At 41.3% G+C, this 18,618-nt stretch overlaps 1 protein-coding gene across 1 annotated transcript in view; it reads left to right on the top strand.

Moving 5' to 3' along the window:
- Window positions 1–18,618, top strand: part of CXCL13 (C-X-C motif chemokine ligand 13) — a 35,845-nt gene that overhangs the window by 5,123 nt on the left and 12,104 nt on the right. The window contains exon 2 of the mRNA XM_042982720.1: window positions 11,093–11,127. Within this exon, the coding sequence (XP_042838654.1) occupies window positions 11,093–11,127 (35 nt within the window). The remainder of the gene's footprint in view (window positions 1–11,092; window positions 11,128–18,618) is intronic.

Genomic DNA, 18,618 nt, shown 5'->3' with positions numbered 1-18,618 from the left:
GAAAGTAGGGGGATAGAAAAGTGACAACTAAAGGGTCCAGGATTTCTTTTTAATGATGAAATATATGTTAGGATTGTCTGTGGTAATGATTGCATATGTTTGTGAATTTACTTAAAACAACTAAACCATGCACTTTATTTTTTTTTTAATTTTTTAAACGTTTATTTATTTTTGAGATAGAGAGAGACAGAGCATGAATGGGGGAGGGTCAGAGAGAGGGAGACACAGAATCTGAAACAGGCTCCAGGCTCTGAGCTGTCAGCACAGAGCCCGACGCGGGGCTTGAACTCACGGACCACGAGATCATGACCCAAGCCGAAGTTGGACGCTTAACCGACTGAGCCACCCAGGCACCCCTAAACCATGCACTTTAAATGAGTAAACTGTATTTGTAAATTTTATGTCCTTAAAAACTGTTAAATACCATGCTAGCAACTATGGTCTGGAGAAACACGTACTAAAATACAGGTTTTCAAGTGGTTGCCAGTTGGCTGAATATTGGTGTTTTTGTTTAACTTCTGTTTAAATCAGTCATCAAATTTTTTTAAAAAGGGTTCTCAAACTTAACAGAAACCCATGGGAGAGGGGAAGGAAAAAAAAAGAGGTTAGAGTGGGAGAGAGCCAAAGCATAAGAGACTCTTAAAAACTGAGAACAAACTGAGGGTTGATGGGGGGTAGGAGGGAGGGGAGGGTGGGGGATGGGTATTGAGGAGGGCACCTTTTGGGATGAGCACTGGGTGTTGTATGGAAACCAATTTGACAATAAATTTCATATATTGAAAAATAAATAAATAAAAAATAAAGAGTGTTCTCAAATAAAAATCCAGTCTTGAGATCATAATCTCCAGGATCGATAGCTCCATATTCCTGCACAGGGACAAGTGGCTGGCTCTAAGCTGCTTAGAACCCCTGAGATGAGACCTGAGCTCTCCCAGGCACCTCATCCTGCTGACTTGACTGGTCCATCATGTTATTAGTTATTGAATATGCATTAGGTATCATATACTTTTTCTCTTCTCTCTTCTCTCAGGACAAAAATCTCCCAAACCTCTATGGTCTCTTTCCACCACCTTCTTCCCCTTCAGCCTATAGACTTTTCCTGGTCTCTATTAGCATAAAAAATTTCATGCAACTAAACAACCTTCTGTTGATGCTACTACTTTCTCAGGTCAGCTGTTTTATCTTTCCGCTTTATTTTTACCTACAAACTTGTTAGGTATAATCTATATTCACTACCATTTCTTTACTTCCTACTCCTTTGCTGATAATTTTGGTTTTCATTACTCTACTGAAGCTTCTACTAAAGGTCAGTAGAAAGGGGCAGTAAGTCATGAAGTCTAATGCCCTTTTCTTAATTCTTTCTTCAATGCTTTGCCATTGTTCTGCCCAGAAAATACAGAAAAAATAGAAATGGAAAAAATCATCATTATTCCCCTAACATAACAATTTTAATGTTTTATTTATTTTTGAGAGTGAGAGAGACAGAGTATGAGTGGGGAGGGGCAGAGAGAGAGGGAGACACAGAATCTGAAGCAGGCTCCAGGCTCTGAGCTGTCAGCACAGAGACCGATGCCAGGCATGAACCCAAAAACTGAGATCATGACATGAGCCGAAGTCTGAGGCTTAACTGATGAGCCACCCAGGCAGCCCCCCTTTTTTTTAATATTTCTGTTTTATTTATTTATTTTGAGAAAGAGAGAGAGAGAGTATGTGAGTAGGAGAGGGACAGAGAGAGAGAGGGAGAGAGAGAATCCCAAGCAGGCTCTGCACCATCAACGCGGAGTCTGATGCGGGGCTCAAACTCATGAACTGTGAGATCATGACCTGAGCCGAAATCAAGAGTTGGACACTTAATCAACTGAGCCACCCAGGTGCCCCAGCAATTTTAAAACTCTAAGAAAATGGGTTTCCTTTTGATTTCACCAGAGTTCTGACATTTCGTGGATCTTCCGCAAGGACTACTCCCCTCCCTATATATATTAGGCTGCTCCACTCATTCAACAAATAATTAACTAAGATGGGCTGTTGTATTCAGAGAAAATTATGCTTAGACACTGAGATTATCTTTGTCAATAATTTATTTAACACAGTTTCACTTCAGGAATTACAATTTATAATAATATTTCATAAACCAATAGCATACAGGAAAGTGTTTCTTAATAAGCCAATAAAGAAATAACATACTCCAAACCAATGACAGATTAATTACACTATTGTTCCAGATAAAAGGGAGATGAAAGAAACGAAGTCCAAATTTAGGTGAGGTGTACCTTTCTACAAGTTGGTTCTTGGAGGAGTCAGCTTAGCCAACCAAGAGATGACGTCCAGCTGCCAGCACAAAGCAAAAGTCCCTTATTGCTAGAACACAATCCTAAGGGAATGAAGGCTCTGGTGTTGGCAGACAAATTGATCTCCTTCACCATGCTGCTGCATGGCTTTTACCACTGAAGGCAAAGGATCTCCTTGCCACAGCAGGAGTTACTGCCTCAAGGTCCCTGGAGAGCTATTTAGATCAGCAAAGGGTAGCCTGTCCCAGACCTGACACTCTTGGTAAGTCCCCACAAATTCTTGGTATTTAAAGTTTAAATGAGTATTACATCATACCCACTCTTCCATATGTTCTACTTATAAGTCCCCAGAGGCACCTGACAACAGTTGAGCTACTGAGTGCTTATCAACAACAGATGACAACATCCTGAAACAGCTTCCTCAATGTAAACACGTTCACCTTTAGACAAAAGCAACTTCACTTGAGTCACAAACAAGTGGATTTGAAATCATAACAAATCACTATACCACATGGGCCCTGGGTACAAACAAGACCCTGTCCTCATAGAGTTTATAGTCTGGTGGAGAATTATATGAATGTACACTTTTCAACTGGGCAGAACTCCAAAAGAAAGAGCATGATTCTTAGAAACCACACAATGACAAGGAAGGTGACCTTGATGAGATGGGTAGTGGGATCAGGGAAGATGTTCATGGGCAGGTTGTTTGTCCAGTTAACTTCTACTTATCCTGTGCTTCTCCTCTCATAGAAAATAAGGGGGGAGAGAGAGAATGAGAGAGAGAGAGAGAGAGAGAGAGAGAAAGGCATTTCAGGCAAAACAACAGCAAGCAGCATGCAGGAAGGACAAAGAGAATACAAGGTAAGGCCAGAGAGATTTGATAGGGTCTTCTAAGTCATGGTAAGAGTTTTGTTCTTTATCCTAAAAGCAATAGGGAGGCATGGAAAGTTATAAGCAAGGGAAAGGACACCATCACATCAATTTTTAAAAAAATGATCCTGCTGCATTTTATAGAAAATTAGCACAAGAGCCAGAGAAGAGAGAGAGAGAGAGAGAGAGAGAGATTGCAGTGAGTGAGCTATTAATGTAGGATAGGTGAGAGTTAATGGCTGACGGATTCCACAGAGATTTAAGTCAACAGGAGGCATGTAGACTTTTGGGATGCCATCTAATCATCAGAAAATCTCAAGGCTTTCTCCCCCTTCCTCCAAACTCAAGAAGAAAGTACTCATATCAAGGTGATGGCTGAGGATACTGTTGGCCTTGTATTGTCAGGGTTGGAGTTTTTTACGTTAAGGAACAGAGGCTTGAAACACTTTCTTTCAGTTAAACAGAGTAATCCGGCTGAGACAGGTTCCCCCCTCTCCCCTCCCTCAGGTTAGAAGACCACGAAAGAACTAGAGCTAGGTAGAGGAGGCTGTTAGAAAAGATACCTGAAGCCTTGAGCTAGAAGAACAAAAGTTGCTCTTGTGGTTCACTCTTTGTCCATCTGGACCACCTGGTTAGGTTTAGTCCCAAACCTCAGCCCTTTGGGAATTGAAGAGTTCAGTGCAAATGCAAAATCCCTCAGAGATATCTTCCCAGTCTTTATCTGCTGACAGAATTTTCTCCTTCCTCCCTAGTTCCTGCCACCCTATGGTTTGACAAATAGCATTCAATCATGACCACTGTTGAATCCATTGCTTCAGATACTGAAGACAGAAAAGTAAAGGATGGAGAAGTAATTTCCCTCAACCTTTTCGGAATGTACTACTCCTTCCCTTGCAGTTCCTTTTGTATTTCAATTAGGGCCTCTTCGTACAGCACTTCTTACATACCTGGTGGTACTGAGTTGTCCTTTCCCTGGAACCCAAAGCATTTGTAGTAAGGATATAAAAAGCTATAAGGTTTTGTTGTTACTTCACCAGATTGAACAGCATATAAATTATGATGTTACACTGACTGTGCCCTCTGACTCGCAGAGAAAGCACGATATGCTCATCTCCATTAAGGCCCTTTGTAGGCCATAGGGGAAAGTACCTGGTAGAAGTAATGAAGGCATTGAGGATAACCATCTATCTGAAATGTACTCTTCAGAGAGACTAGGTGGGCTTATTTGGTACCTGTTGTTATGGTTTATCTGCTTTGTCATGTTTGTTAGTTTTTGTTTTTTGTTACTGTTGTTTTAGATTTCAGTGAGCCCTTCTAAAGAACAGATGGTACATCCTCTCCCTCCATACCCCCTTTCACCCTTTAAAATAAAATAAGTGACAGCCAAGGTAGGACCCTGGGGAAATGGGCCAAGGATGCCATTGAAATTGATCTAGTTGAGGTCCTAAAGTAGAGGGGCTTCCTGGTGTAGGTCCATCCCATGTCACTGATTTAGGACACTGCATTCAAGTGCCCTAACACACAGATGAATGGCCTAAAAGAGTCTATAAATATTATTCTTCAAAAACTGTGGTGTGGCCACAATAGATGATACCCAGGGTTTGTATCCCAACCACTGGTTAACTCTTACCTATCCAGCTCTTCCCACCACCCAATTCTGTTCAAATCACCTTGGTCTACTTGCCATTCCCCAACATGCCCTGTCTTCATTAGATAGTTGATAAAACCAATATGTGCTCAGAACAAGAAAGAAGACCATTCCAAGCCTTTTATCATTTTATGCTGACATTGTTCCAATATGCAGAGAATAGAGAAAATACTCTTTTGTTAATTACCACCTGAACTCAAAATAATCTCAGAACTTGACCAAAAACAAAAAGTCATTCCAGATCATTCCAAAGCCTTCTAAAAATCTGAATTATCTTTAGAAGATAGATTTTTAACAGTGTGGAGAAATTCACTAAAGACAGCCCTGACTGAACTGGACTTTCTGGGGCATAGGAATGGCAAGGAATTAGCTCAGAGAGATGAAGTTTATTATTGGCCCAGAACATCCAGCTCATTGACTGTCTGGGAGAGTTGTGGCAAGAAAATAATCACCTGAAAGGAGATGGAAAATCCAGTAAAGGACTTCTACCCCTTAGGCAAGAGGTAGGAGAGAAGTGGGATACTCTGATCTGCTGTCTTTACCCTAGGCTTTGCTTAATGGCAAAAGACAGGAGATATAGGAGGCATTTAAAATCCAATTATCCTCAATCCTAAAGCTGCCTTAATGACAGCTATAACTTACACCTTTGCAGAACCTATTATACGCTCTAAAGATTCTTCCTTCTCCAAAGACTGCAGAATGAAAAGACACACAGCTGGCTGAGCACACGATGTTGTAATAAGCCCAGAACCCCTTGCAAGCTTTTCTAAAGGAGTGTCCTGAATCACACCACCATCCTGCAGCATCGTTGTTATCTCAGAACCCTTGTCAGGCCACTGAAAGTAGAGGCTTTACCAAAGCTGGTGGTTACTTTATTTAATAAAAGTCTCAATCTTACTATTTGGGTTATTCAAAGTCTCTCTTGCTTATATGCAGTATCTAAAAAACAAAACAAATGAACAAACAAGCAAAACAGACTCTTAAAAACAGAGAATAGGGGCGCCTGGGTGGCTCAGTCGGTTAAGCGTCCGACTTCGGCTCAGGTCGTGATCTCACAGTTCGTGGGTTTGAGCCCCGCATCGGGCTCTGTGCTGACAGCTCAGAGCCTGGAGCCTGTTTCGGATTCTGTGTCTCCCTCTCTCTCTGCCCCTCCCCCACTTGCACTCTGTCTCTCTCTGTCTCAAAAATAAATAAACATTAAAAAAAACCCAAAAAACAGAGAATAAACGTGGTTGCCAGAGGGGAGCGGGATGGGGAGTTAGGAGAAATTGGTGAAGGGGATTAAAAGTTACAAACTTCCAGCTATAAAATAAATAAATGATGGAGATGAAATGTACAGTATAGGGAGTCTAGTCAAGAATATTATAATAACATTGTATAGTGACAGATGGTGACTACAATTAGCATGGTGAACACTAAATAATGTATAGAATTGTCAAATTACTATGTTGTACAACTGAAACTAATACAACATTGTATATCACCTATACTTCAATGATTAAAAAATACATAAAATAATAACATAAAAAATAAAATTTCTCTCCAAGTGTGGATGCTCAGGGGTGGGGGGACTTGGATGACGCGGGTCAGGAATATTGAACTTAAGGACAAATTTAGTTTCAAAAAATGTTTAAATTATGATAAATCTCAAGGTCAGCAGAGCACTTTGGTGCTGATGCAGTTGGCTGCTATTTACTGTCCAGGAAGCTGCAGTACTGATTCCTAAACTTCCTCACCCACACTATATTTTCCCATAATACACACACAAAAGGTAATTAGGCAGTCTGGTGAGCAGCCTTTGACACTCCGTTTCCTTTCTATTCAAATACATGAGGTCAGGGAAAGAGACGCCGCTCCATCCAGTAAACACCAAGTCTGTGGCATTATACAACTCGTTCATGACTAATGATTCTTAATTATTAACTAACCATTGGGGCCCCACAGTGGCTCAGTTGGTTAAGAGTCCAACTTCAGCTCAGGTCATGACCTCGTGGTTTGTGAGTTCGAGCCCCACATCGGGCTCTGTGCTGACAGCTCAGAGCCTGGAGCCTGCTTAGGATTCTGTGTCTCCCTCTCTCTCTGCCCCTGTCTTTGTCTCTCAAAATTGAATAAACGTTAAAAAAAAAATTATTGTTATTAGGTAACAATACTCACTTAAAGGATATTTTTTTAGAACTAGACTTCTATGGTAAAATAACTGGCCACGTATACTTTGGCACGAAACATTTGAGAAGCTCTATGTAATAAGCCCGCAGTTGCCTGAGAGCCTTTCCACCTCCATAAGGCCATGCAGCAAGTAGGATCATGACACATGAAATCCATACCTGGAAGTTTTCCCGAGGCCTCAGATGCCACTCACATGCAGCACTTCCCAGAGGTTGAGCCCCGGTATATTTAACAAGGACCTGTCAAAACAAGGTGATAAAAATAGAGTCTATTTTAAGTGTCTGCATTTAATAAATTAACACTTGTAAAATATATAAGCTTAACACAATTGTGCTGTTACAAAGTAACTTATAAAAATTACTTCAGGTTGTGTAGTATTATAATACGACAATTTTATAGTTGGATGGAAAAAAAAAAAAACTTTCACTCCCATCTTGGGTCCCTGTGTCAGTGTGTAAAACCTCATTTGAAGTGAAGGTTAAAGTCTAAATTTGGTGCATTTCCTGACACAAGGCCTGAGACTATACCAGTGGTCATCCTGGGCTAGACTTTGCTCTTCCTCCTTCAAAGGGACACAATGAAATCATTTTTTAATTTTTTTAAAGGAACAAGATTACTAAGGTTAGTAAGAGAGGGCTATTCTTTAAATCAAGATGTTGGCATGATTCTTTCTTTCTTTCTTTCTTTCTTTCTTTCTTTTTTTACATCTTGGTAAGGTTTCAGTATCTCTGGCTGGGCAATAATACAGAATATCATGGTCTAGTTTTTATACATGGCTTACTGTGTATCTCATGCCAAGGCAGCTGAATATGAGCTTAAGAGAATTTAACGGGCAATATGTATGAATGATCTAAAATTCCCCTCTGTCCACAGGGACAGCAAGACCAAGTGCCCTGGGCAAGAGACTAGGCAATTACCTACACAAAGCAGCTCACCAGACGTGCATATTCAGAATAGGGTCTCTGACAGTGGAGAAAGAATAGCTTTTTCACTCATTGCTTAGCAGCCATATTTTCCTGGTTTCAGAGAAATAATTCATTTTCTCAACTGTTAGAAGACAGAGCCGTTAGCTTCGTGTGAGCAGAGTGTTGGTCAGGAACACTTTGAGGGATAATTGTATGGCAGGAGAAAGTCCAGGGAAGTAAAGGATCTAGACATCAATTGAAAACTGGGCAAGAATGAAGGCTGGTTAGCTAGCACAGCTCTCATAGACGACTGCAGACCCACTGCGGCAAGGCACTGCTGAAATGTGAGAGGCGGAGGACGCTGCCCTCTCCAGCAGGTGACAGATAATGAGAAACCACAGTGTGTCCTGGCAGCTTGAGGTTTCTTCTTCTTAGTCACAACCAACTCAGCAGCCTAGTATTGAAAGCCTGAGGAGGCTTCCCTGCCTGGCTCTTTAAAAGTAAATACAGCCTAGACTTCCTTTATTCGCAAACTAGTCAACAGCGCTCAGAATAAAATCCGGTAAATCTGCTGCCTTATTTGCTGAACCCGTCAAAACAAGAAAAGGATGCTATGTTGGAACATTCCCCTCTATTAATGAAAACCTCCAGTTTCATTTCTCCTCTCCCCCATCCCCCATCCCATTCATTCACTTATGCATTCAGTCAGCAGAGGAACCAGGGGATCCCATGAACTTTCATTGAGCATGTTCTAATTACAGTGTGAGGAATACAAAACTGTAAGGTTTGACCTCTTCCTGCAGGAACTCACAGTCTAGCTAAGGATAATGTATACAAATGATGTATAAAAACAAATGGTTGCCTTCCTCAGGGGTGAATGCAATAATGTGGGTGGGTACTTGGTAGAACAGTGGCTCAAAGGAGTGAGACAAAGAATCTACTTAATTGGAATCTTCACAAAGGCTGTTATCTGTTCCAGGTGCTGTGTCACATACTTTACCTCCTTCAGTTCATTTAATTGTCCAATGGCCATCATTTGAAAGATCAGAAAACTGAGTCTCCAAAGAAAGCAAGTAACACACCCAAAGCTATCTAATAAGAGGCAGAGACAGGATTCAAGTCCAGGTCTGTCTTTTCAGTTCTCTGGCACTTCTTGCCCAGCGATGGCAAGGACAGTGAGCATGGAACTGCCCGGTCCATTTGGCTGGGGTTGTAGGGTCATGTAAGGGATGGTGGCAGTGTGGACAAGTTGAAGCCAAGGCCAACTTCCACTCCTGACTGCAGAGGGAACAGGATAGGGGAGCTGGCCCTCACGACTGGCATGGACTTTGAACAGCATTCTTCACCTCTCCATCCTTTTCAGCTGCTTTCAAGGAATGCTGTACCCACCTTCACAGCCTCATAACCATTCCGTAAAGGCCTTTGGAATGAAGTAGGGCCCTAGCATCGGTGGCCAAGGGGATTTCTGTCTTGCTTCCTTTGTATGATCTTTATTTCCTCTTTTTACCCTTGGTAGACTCAGGAAAGAGAAAAAGTCTCTTCAGTTAAATGTTGTGACTCCTACATTAATTTTCCAAGAGGGCTGTTCCCCCATCTCCACCCCTGTGTTCTTCATAGAAAAAGCTCCAATGGACAATCATATGTTACTTTGAATTTGGATACATATTTTATTCTACTGATTCTTAACACCCCCGGGGTATAAGACAAACTGCAACTCAGAAAACTGGATCACTACAATTGGGGCAGGCACAGAAGATTGGTCCCGACCCTCAGGGATTCTGGTACCAAACCTGCTACCCACCTCTGAGAGTCACTGTTCCAGCAGTTAAGCATCATTAGTGTTTTCGTACTCCAGTCAGCTTAGTTCAGCCTTAAAGATGTTTAGCTTTACTCATTACTGACAGTGCTGATGCCAGCCAAAAGAGCACACGAGAAAAATTATTTAAAACCTGTAATCTTTTGGGAAGCCTGGCTGGCTCAGTCGGTAGAGCATGCAACTCTTGATCTCAGGGTCATGAGTTCAAGCCCCACGTTGGGTGTGGAACCTACTTTAAAATATAGTTGTTTTTTTTTAAACCTGTATTCTTTACTTATTTGTCTTTGGCGTGTGTGTGTGTCACTAGGGTTTCTGTCCTTTAAACTATGAGTTTACTTTAGACCGAGAGAGAGGATCTGGTTCTCACCTCCATTGTCTTCATCTGCCCTTATGGACCCTCTTTCTTCAGGTTTTTTCCTGGGTTAACTTCACAGGTTCTGCTCACCCCCAAGACACCAACCTCAAAAAATGAGAGCCAAACTGAACACTCCCATAGCAATCACTGCACACTGCCCTTAAAACCACTAAATGAAGTAATGTAGGTAAATCAAACCCAAGGAGATGAAGTTAGAAGGTTCCCTTTTACAACTACCAGAAATGAAAATATCCCCCCCAAGGTTGAAGCAATTTCTTCTGAGACACTTCTATTTTCAATCTGTCTAAGTTTCTATTTCAGGCTCCTGTGGCTGGAAAGGCTACAGATTATTATGGGCCATGTACATTTTGTAATTTACAGAAGTGCTTGCAAGGATCTTGCTTTGATGGTAGGAGGGGTAGAGGAAATTTTTGAAAGTTGTGTCAAAGTTTTACTTCCTGACCCCAGGGCCAAACACCGAGGGCTTGGCATGGAGTTGGCATTGGCAAATATTTGAGAAAGGCTGTTTGCTTTGCCGGAGTCATAGAGAGACTTTGAAAGATGTTGACGTTTTCAACTGAAAACTTTTGAAAGCCTCATCTATCGAATGTTCCTTTTCTATCAATTCAGTGTAGGAAGTTTGTAGAAGGTTCATTCAATTCAGTAGACAACACACAGACATACCGCCTGTGCTTGCATCACAAGAAGGATACCGCTCTTCACTCTTTCATCCCCCTCAACACCTACATATACGTTCCCCACACTCACATCTCCCGCGTAGCAAAAGTTCATGGCCCATGTAAATTTGCTGTATGATTGAAGTGCATAGAAGACGGTTTTTATTAAAGTGTGGTCACAGCCCCTTGGGGTTTGCAGGGAACTTCCAAGTCAGAGACCTTTACATTGAGTGGCTCCAGGAGATGGTAAGATATATTTTTTAATTCAGAACCAGAATCACCTTCCAAATTTATATGTAAATTGCTAACAACTTACCACACGTGTCCAAAATGTCCTCTTAGAGAAATGTCTCTTCTTTGTCTTTAGAAACCAGTTTCCACAGGAGAAAGAAACAGTCAAAGGTAAAGCAGAGTCTGTCCTTCCAGCAGAACAATGTGTGGGCCAAGGTCAAAAGTGCTTATTCAAGTTACCATTCCACTTCAAAGAAGCTGATGGCTGTGGGGGAATCACAGAGGCAATTTACGGGAAGTTTGAACTCTTCACTAATTTCAGCCAATACAAGTATTATTCCTTTTTTAAAAAAAATAAATGGTTTTAAATAGCATATTTAAATAGAATTTAAATAGAATTTAAATAAATGGCATAATAATTTAATAAAGCTAAACACAGTATCAAAATATTGATCATAAGCTTACCTCCAAAAGGCCTAAAGAATGCACATTCCATGGACACAAGTAACGTTGCAATTCCTTCCTTTTTCTACTGCTTGCTTTGAAACCAAACAGCTAAGATAAGGCCTGTTGGCATGACAGTAACCCATGAATTAGTCCCTCTTCAATAGCCATACCCCATATTAATTCTGTGGGGCAGGACTGAGAGCATTATAAATTCAGGGGGCTTAGAACGAGTGTGCTTCTATTTTCCAAACCCCAGGACAGGGCTGGTCCTTTTGTTTTGTGACTAGAAAGAGTTTGTTAAAAGATTTTAATGATATATAAAGTTCATCTGTAAGCAATCCTACCTATCTCATACTATTTACTATGTATATGCACTCAGACTATTTATGTCTGATATCACCATATTAGGAATGGTTCTCTAACTTTACCAAGAATCAGAATCCCCTGGGGAGCTTTTCCTTTTCTTCAATCGAGATGTAATTGACATAAAACATTGTATCAATTTTTTTTTTAATTTTTCTTTATTTATTTTGAGAAAGAGAGAGTGTGTGTGCAGGGGGAAGAGCAGAGAGACAAAAGAGGGAGAATCCCAAGCATGCTCTACACTGTCAGCACAGAGCCCAACACGGGCTCAGTCCCACCAACCATGGGATCACGACCTGAGCGGAAATCAAGAGTCAGACACTTGACCAACCCAGGTGCCCTGTAACATTGTACAACTTTAAAATGTACAATGTGTTGATTTGATCCATTTGTATATTGCAAAATGATTATCACCACCATAGCACTGGATAACACCTCCAACACATCACATAGCTACCATATCTTTTTCTGTGGTGAGAACATTTAAGATCTAGTCTCTTAACATCCTTCAAGTATATAATACAGTACTGTTAACTACACTCGCTATGTTACACATTATTAGATCCTCAGAACCTGGGGAGCTTATTAACCATGCAGCTTTTCTAGTCTGACCCCCGTAAATTTGGATTCCATCAGTGGGACTGTGAAATCCACTTGTGTATAAGTGCTCCCAAATTGTATTGATACCTAGAGAACCCAGGCCACAGTTCACATGGCCCTGCTCTGCTCTATTCATGTCATTCACCACAATGTTCTTCATGCCAGCAAAGCGCCTGGCACACAGTTGATGTGCAGCAAATACTGCTGAATGATGGACTTTAAAATCAAGGCACCTAAATCAGAGAGCTCATTCATCTTTAACTGACCACTTAGACTCTGAGGTCTAAATTTTCATCTCTACAAAAAACAGAATCATGTCCTTCTATACAGAGTTCAAGGTTGTCAGTGACATACAGGAGCAACAAAAACAATTCTGGCTACCTAAAGAAATAATTGGAAGCATATTGGACAAGCCATGGAATCCAGAGGGAGGCTGCAAAATCAGGGGAGGCCACGGGAACTGGGCAGCAGGAACCATGCTGAGCATGCCACGGGCAGGCCAGTTAAAACACAGACATAGAATCAAGATTCAAAGTTGTGGGTGAGATCACTAAGGTTGCCATCCTGGCTCTTATGTCCTGACCACTAGGAGCCTTTTCAGATTCCATAGTGGAAATGAGAACTTACTGTCCCCCAAGACACAAAGTGGGATATTTCTCCAAAATAAGAAATTTTGAATTCTGAGCAGATAAATGTACATTATGTTATGATCAGCTTCACTTTAAGTAATCCAGAGAGGTTAATGACTTACAAACAAGTGAGCAAAGTTGTAATTGTAACTCAAATCTTTCTTTCCTCTCCCTCTAGACCCCTCTCTTTAGGCTCTATTCTTCCATCATTCCCTGGGATTCGGGTGGTCTTGGGCACTCTTCTTCAAACCAACAAGATAAATTTTTGACCAGAGGAGATGAGTAGAAACTGAAAGTTTGCTCCATTTCCCTGATTGTGTGCTATTATGAATCACTTTCTGTTAAAACAAAACTGTCAAAGCACCAATTAAACATTTTAAGAGCCAACTAAGCTTCAAGGAGTAGAGAGAATCACCTCCAATTTACAGTAAGAAGGAGCAATAATCATTGCCTCATGTCATCTCCCATATGTGCCCCCTGTTGGGAGTCACGCCAGAGTTGGAGATGCGTCACTGGTGCTGACATGATGACGGAGTGGCATTCCCTGGAGACCTAGCCTTCCAAAGCCAAGCTGATAAATTCATGTGGCTTTCAGGAAGTTGATCTCAGGAACTAAAGCCAATGGAAACACAAAAACAGAGTAATGGAGAGATAGTAAAACACCTTGAATTTCAAAATCATTTTATATTTTATGAAATACTTTCACATACATTAATTTCCTATGTCACCCTCATGTAGACAGCTGTTATTTCCTTCTCACAGATGAGAAAATTTGGAGCTCAGAGTTTAAGTAGTCAGCTCAAGAACAGTGAGCTTCCAAATCTAGGTCTCCTGATTCCAGGGAAAAGGTGGGAGTGTTTGAAGACAGAGGTTGTTTTTGTATGAAGGAGGGCGTGCCACAGTGGTATCAGTACCCAGATAGAGAGCTCTGCCTTCAACCAGTGGAGGGGAGGGGAGGCCAGTACTGCCCCAGACATGGGAGCAGACAGACAGCTGCTTAGATTCCTAACAGGTATCTGGGGCTGAACCCAGAGATGGGGCTGGCTGAAGGGACTAGGAAGAGCAGTGTCACTCTGTGCACGAGCAGAAGGGCGGCAGTGCTCCTGTTCGATGTGCATGCGCACTGCAAGCCGTGTCATAGAGGCAAGGCTGCTTTTCCTTAAGACATGACATCTGCTTCCTGGCAACACTGAACCACAGTGCAAGTGCTTGAGGCTCAGCTTAATGGTAAGAATACCAGATTTTGAGTCAGAAGGGCTAGTTTGAGTATCTCAGGAGACTACTAGAGCAAGTCAACGAAGGGAAGGGGGATGAGCTCTTAGACAACTGGCTTTTGGCCCACAGAGGCCCAGCTTCTCCTCTGCCTGGAAACCCTGGTGCTCAGAGGTACTCCCAATGCCTTGAGGCCACAGCAAAGGCCCTTGTAGCACTACTTCTGTGGAGGACAAGGTTGTTAGAGCCAGTTTGTCTCCTCCACAAATAGGGATTGTTTACTGATACTTGAATCAAAATCATCCATTTTGTCAGCTTTGTCATTAGAGCTGTGGGCAGCAAATTAGCTCAAAAACTTCCTTGCGGACATTCACCTGTAGACAGCCGCACAGCCTGTCCAGGCCTCCGCTAAGATGAGTGTCAAGGCACAGAATAAACACTTCATGTCATGGATCCCAGGGACACTGCTCTGGCTGTATTGACAGGCAGGTCCCGTGGTGTGCCAGTGCCAGTGAGCTCCGATTTCTCATCAATCCCCAACTCCACATTCAGTGAACTCACGTGGGTAGCAAATGCCACACGTCAGAACTATTTCCAGAAACATTCGCCAGCACAGGGGCACCTGGGTGGCTCATCTGTTGAGTGTCCCACTTCAGCTCATGTCATGATTTCACAGTTGGTGAATTCAAGCCCCACAAACGGCTGCTATCAGCGCAGAGCCTGCTTTGGATCCTCAGTCCATCTCTCTCTCCCTCCCCGGCTTGTACTTTCTCAAAAATAAATAAATATTTAAAAAACAAACAAATAAAACATTTACCAGTACTTTTTTTAACCAATGAAACAAAAACTTTTTGTGTATCACTGAAGTAGATAGAAGGTCTATGGACATGACTCATATTTCTGTTCATTTAGTATGGGCAGCTGCTGCTTTTGAGTTCTCTACTAAGACCTCTTATGTTTCATAATTAAGGGGAAAAAATGTGCTGGGGAGCCTGGGTGGCTCAGTTGGTCAGGTGTCCAACTTCAGCTCAGGGCATGATCTTGTGGCTTGTGGGTTCAAGCCCCACACTGGGCGCTGTGCTGACAGCTCTCAGAGCCTGAAGTCTGTTTCAGATTCTGTGTCTCCCCCTCTCTGCCCTCACTCTCTTGTGCTCTCTCTCTCTTTCTTTCTCTCTTTCGCTCTCTCTCAAAAATAGAAAGAAAGAAAGAAAGAAAGAAAGAAAGAAAGAAAGAAAGAAAGAAAGAAAGAAAATTGTACTAGAACATTTCAATTACCCTGAGTAAAAGTAATGCTAATTTGTGCTTTTAAACTCTGGGCCAGCGTGTGTTGCACTTAGAAACCCAAGTGCATGCAGTAAAGGTACTAAATTTTTGGCTGATTCTCACACGGCATGGGCCACACCTTTTTTTTTTTTTAATGCATATTGCATGCCTGACATATAGTAGACACTCAATTGTCTGTGCATTTGAAAGCAAGAACAGAGCAATGATAGTGATTTAGTTCACGCATGGACCCTAAATAAAACTGAACCATAGAAGGAGATTTAATAAGCCTTTCTTTGTTCATGACTCACAGAGGAATGCAGCAAAAAAGTGTGAAAGCCACAGCGTTTGACTATAAAGGTAGCCATGTATGTATTGATATTGCACTTCTAAGACTTTGACTTGCTTGTCTATAGGACTTCTGTCCCCCGCCCCCAAGAAGCACCCTACTGATTTCTGGGAAATGTGTAACAAGACTGACAGTGATTTTCGCTCTAGCTTCTTTGCCAGGATGCATCACAGCTGCACTGTAGGGGCCTTCTGAGGATGCTGCTCTATCACCCTGAGCCTTCATAGTCTCAGAGCTTTACTATCATCTGTAGCACAGTTAGGGGAAATGACCTCTACCCAGTTCTCTGTCCCACTTCTTAAGACAATAAGTTCTGGACTTCAAATAAGCATGCTTCTGTCCAGAGATGTTATCACACAGAGTGTCTTCAGCTTGGCATTCCAACCATCTATCAATGGTCCCAAATAGTCTTTCAGTTTGCGTGGGGATAGAGAATAGACTAAATAAAGCCATACCCCATGATACTTCTTTATGGACATTGTCATACTAAAAAAAAAAAAAAAAAAAAAAAAAAAAAAAATGTTGCCTTCACAGAACTGGAACAAATAATCCTAAAATTTGTTTGGAACCACAAAAGACACTGAATAGCCAAAGCAATCTTGAGAAAAAAAGAACAAAACTGGAAGTATCACAGTCCCAGATTTCAAGATATACTACCAAGCTATAGTACCGGCATAAAAATGCACACATAGGTCAACGGGACAGAAATGTTCCATTGGGCAGAGAGCCTGAAATAAACCCACACTTATATGGTCAACTAGTCTACAACAAAGGGAGAAAGAATATACAATGGGGAAAGACAGTCTCTTAAATAAATCGTCCTGGGAAAACCAGACAGCTACATGCAAAAGAATGAAACTGGACCAGTTTCTCATACCATATACAAAAATAATTTCAAAATAGTTTAGGACCTAAAAGTGAGACCTAAAACCATAAAAATCTTAAAAGAAAACTTAGGCAGTAATCTCTTTGACATTGGCCTTCACAGTATTTTTCTAGAATGGTCTCCTGAGGCTTGGGAAACAAAAACAAAAATAAACTATTGGGACTACACCAAAATAAAAAGCTTTTGCACAGTGAAGGAAACCATCAAAAAAACAACCCACTGAATGGGAGAACATATTTGTAAATCATATATCAGTTAAGGGGATTAATATACAAAATATGTAAAGAACTTATAAAAACTCAATGCCAAAAAAAAAAAAAAATTCCAATTAGACATGGGTAGAGGACCTGAAAAAAGGACTTCTCTTTCCAAAGAAGACACACAGATGGGCAACAGACACTTGAAAAGATGCTCAACATCATTCATCATTAGGGAAATACAAATCAAAACTACAATGAGATATCACCTCACACTCCTCTGGGTGGCTAGTATCCAAGAGACAAGAAATAACAAGCATTGACAAGGATGTGGAGACAAGGGAAAGCTGGAGCTCTGTTAGTGGGGATGCAAACTGGTGCAGCCACTGTGGAAAACAGTATGGAGGTTTCTCAAAAACTTAAAAACAGAAATAATATATGACCCAGTAATTCGACTACTAAGTATTTACCCAAAGAATATGAAAACACAAATCCAGAAAGATATATGCACCCCTATGTTTATTGCAGTGTTATTTACAATAGCCAATATATGGAAGTAACCTAAGTGTCCATCCATAGATGGATAAAGGCGTGATATATAGATTATAGATATAGATATAGATACAGATATAGAGATATAAACACACATACATACAATGGAGTATTACTCAGCCATAAAAAAAAGAATGAGATCTTGCCGTTTGCAACAACATGGATGGACCTAGAAGGTATTAAGCTAAGCGACAGAGGCCTTACATAGCAGGAAAGCAAGTGCCAATATACTAGAGTCAAGGTTATTGGAGGAAACATTCTTCATTATACACCAACAAGTTGAGAGTCCAAAGTAAACATGTTCTACTCAGGAGGAAGGTAAGGTATTACCTAATTATAAGCTTCAAAAATATCCATGTTCCATTTCTAGCCCATCTACAACACCCTGTTATTGAGAATAAATATAAATAAAGCCATAGCAGTAGAGCTAGAAGGAAACATGTAAAATATCAAGGTACTGACAATGAGGAAGAAAGTATCCATTTAGAATACAACATTGGAGTCCTTGCAGAAGATGCTCAGCCTGTGAACTTCAGACCCCTAGTGGAAGGCAGAGGGATTACACAGCGTTCCCAAATCCACCTGAAAAGTTGAGTAGAGAGCAAGGGAGTAAGGGGAGATGAAATTGGAGAGGAGGCCAAGATCCATGTAAGGACTTAGCCACCTAAGGACAGTGAGAAGCTTTTGAAGCAGAGCAGTGAGATGATCAGGTTTGTGTTTTGAAAAGATGACTGGCAGCAGGGTGAAAATAGGGATGGGAAGAGAGGCTGTTGCCGTGGTAGTTCCAACAATAAACAATGGTGGCTTGGAATAGGAAGTGGCAGTGAGAGTGGAGAAAAGTGGACAAAGCCAAGACACTGTAACAGATATAAGTGGCAACTATTGGAGACCAAGATTAAGGGAAATGAAGGAAAGCTGACTTCCTGGCTTCTGAGCAACTAGGTGGATGATGATACCATTCACTAAGACTGAAAATATTGGAGGTAGAGCAGATTTTGGAGAAACTAAGTTCAGTTTTGAATATGATGGGTTGGAGAGACCCAAAAGGCCTCTATGAAGTAATGACCAGTAGGCTATTGGATAGATACCAATGCGAGTGGACTTATATCTCAATTTGAAGCAGGGGAAAGACATGCTTGCCTAGGGAAAGAGTATCCAGTGAGA

This window comes from Panthera tigris, chromosome B1 (assembly GCF_018350195.1).
Source record: "Panthera tigris isolate Pti1 chromosome B1, P.tigris_Pti1_mat1.1, whole genome shotgun sequence".
NCBI classification, from domain to species: domain Eukaryota; kingdom Metazoa; phylum Chordata; class Mammalia; order Carnivora; family Felidae; genus Panthera; species Panthera tigris.
The sequence above is the reverse complement of the archived record's forward strand: the minus strand, read 5'-3'. Positions and strand labels throughout refer to the sequence as shown.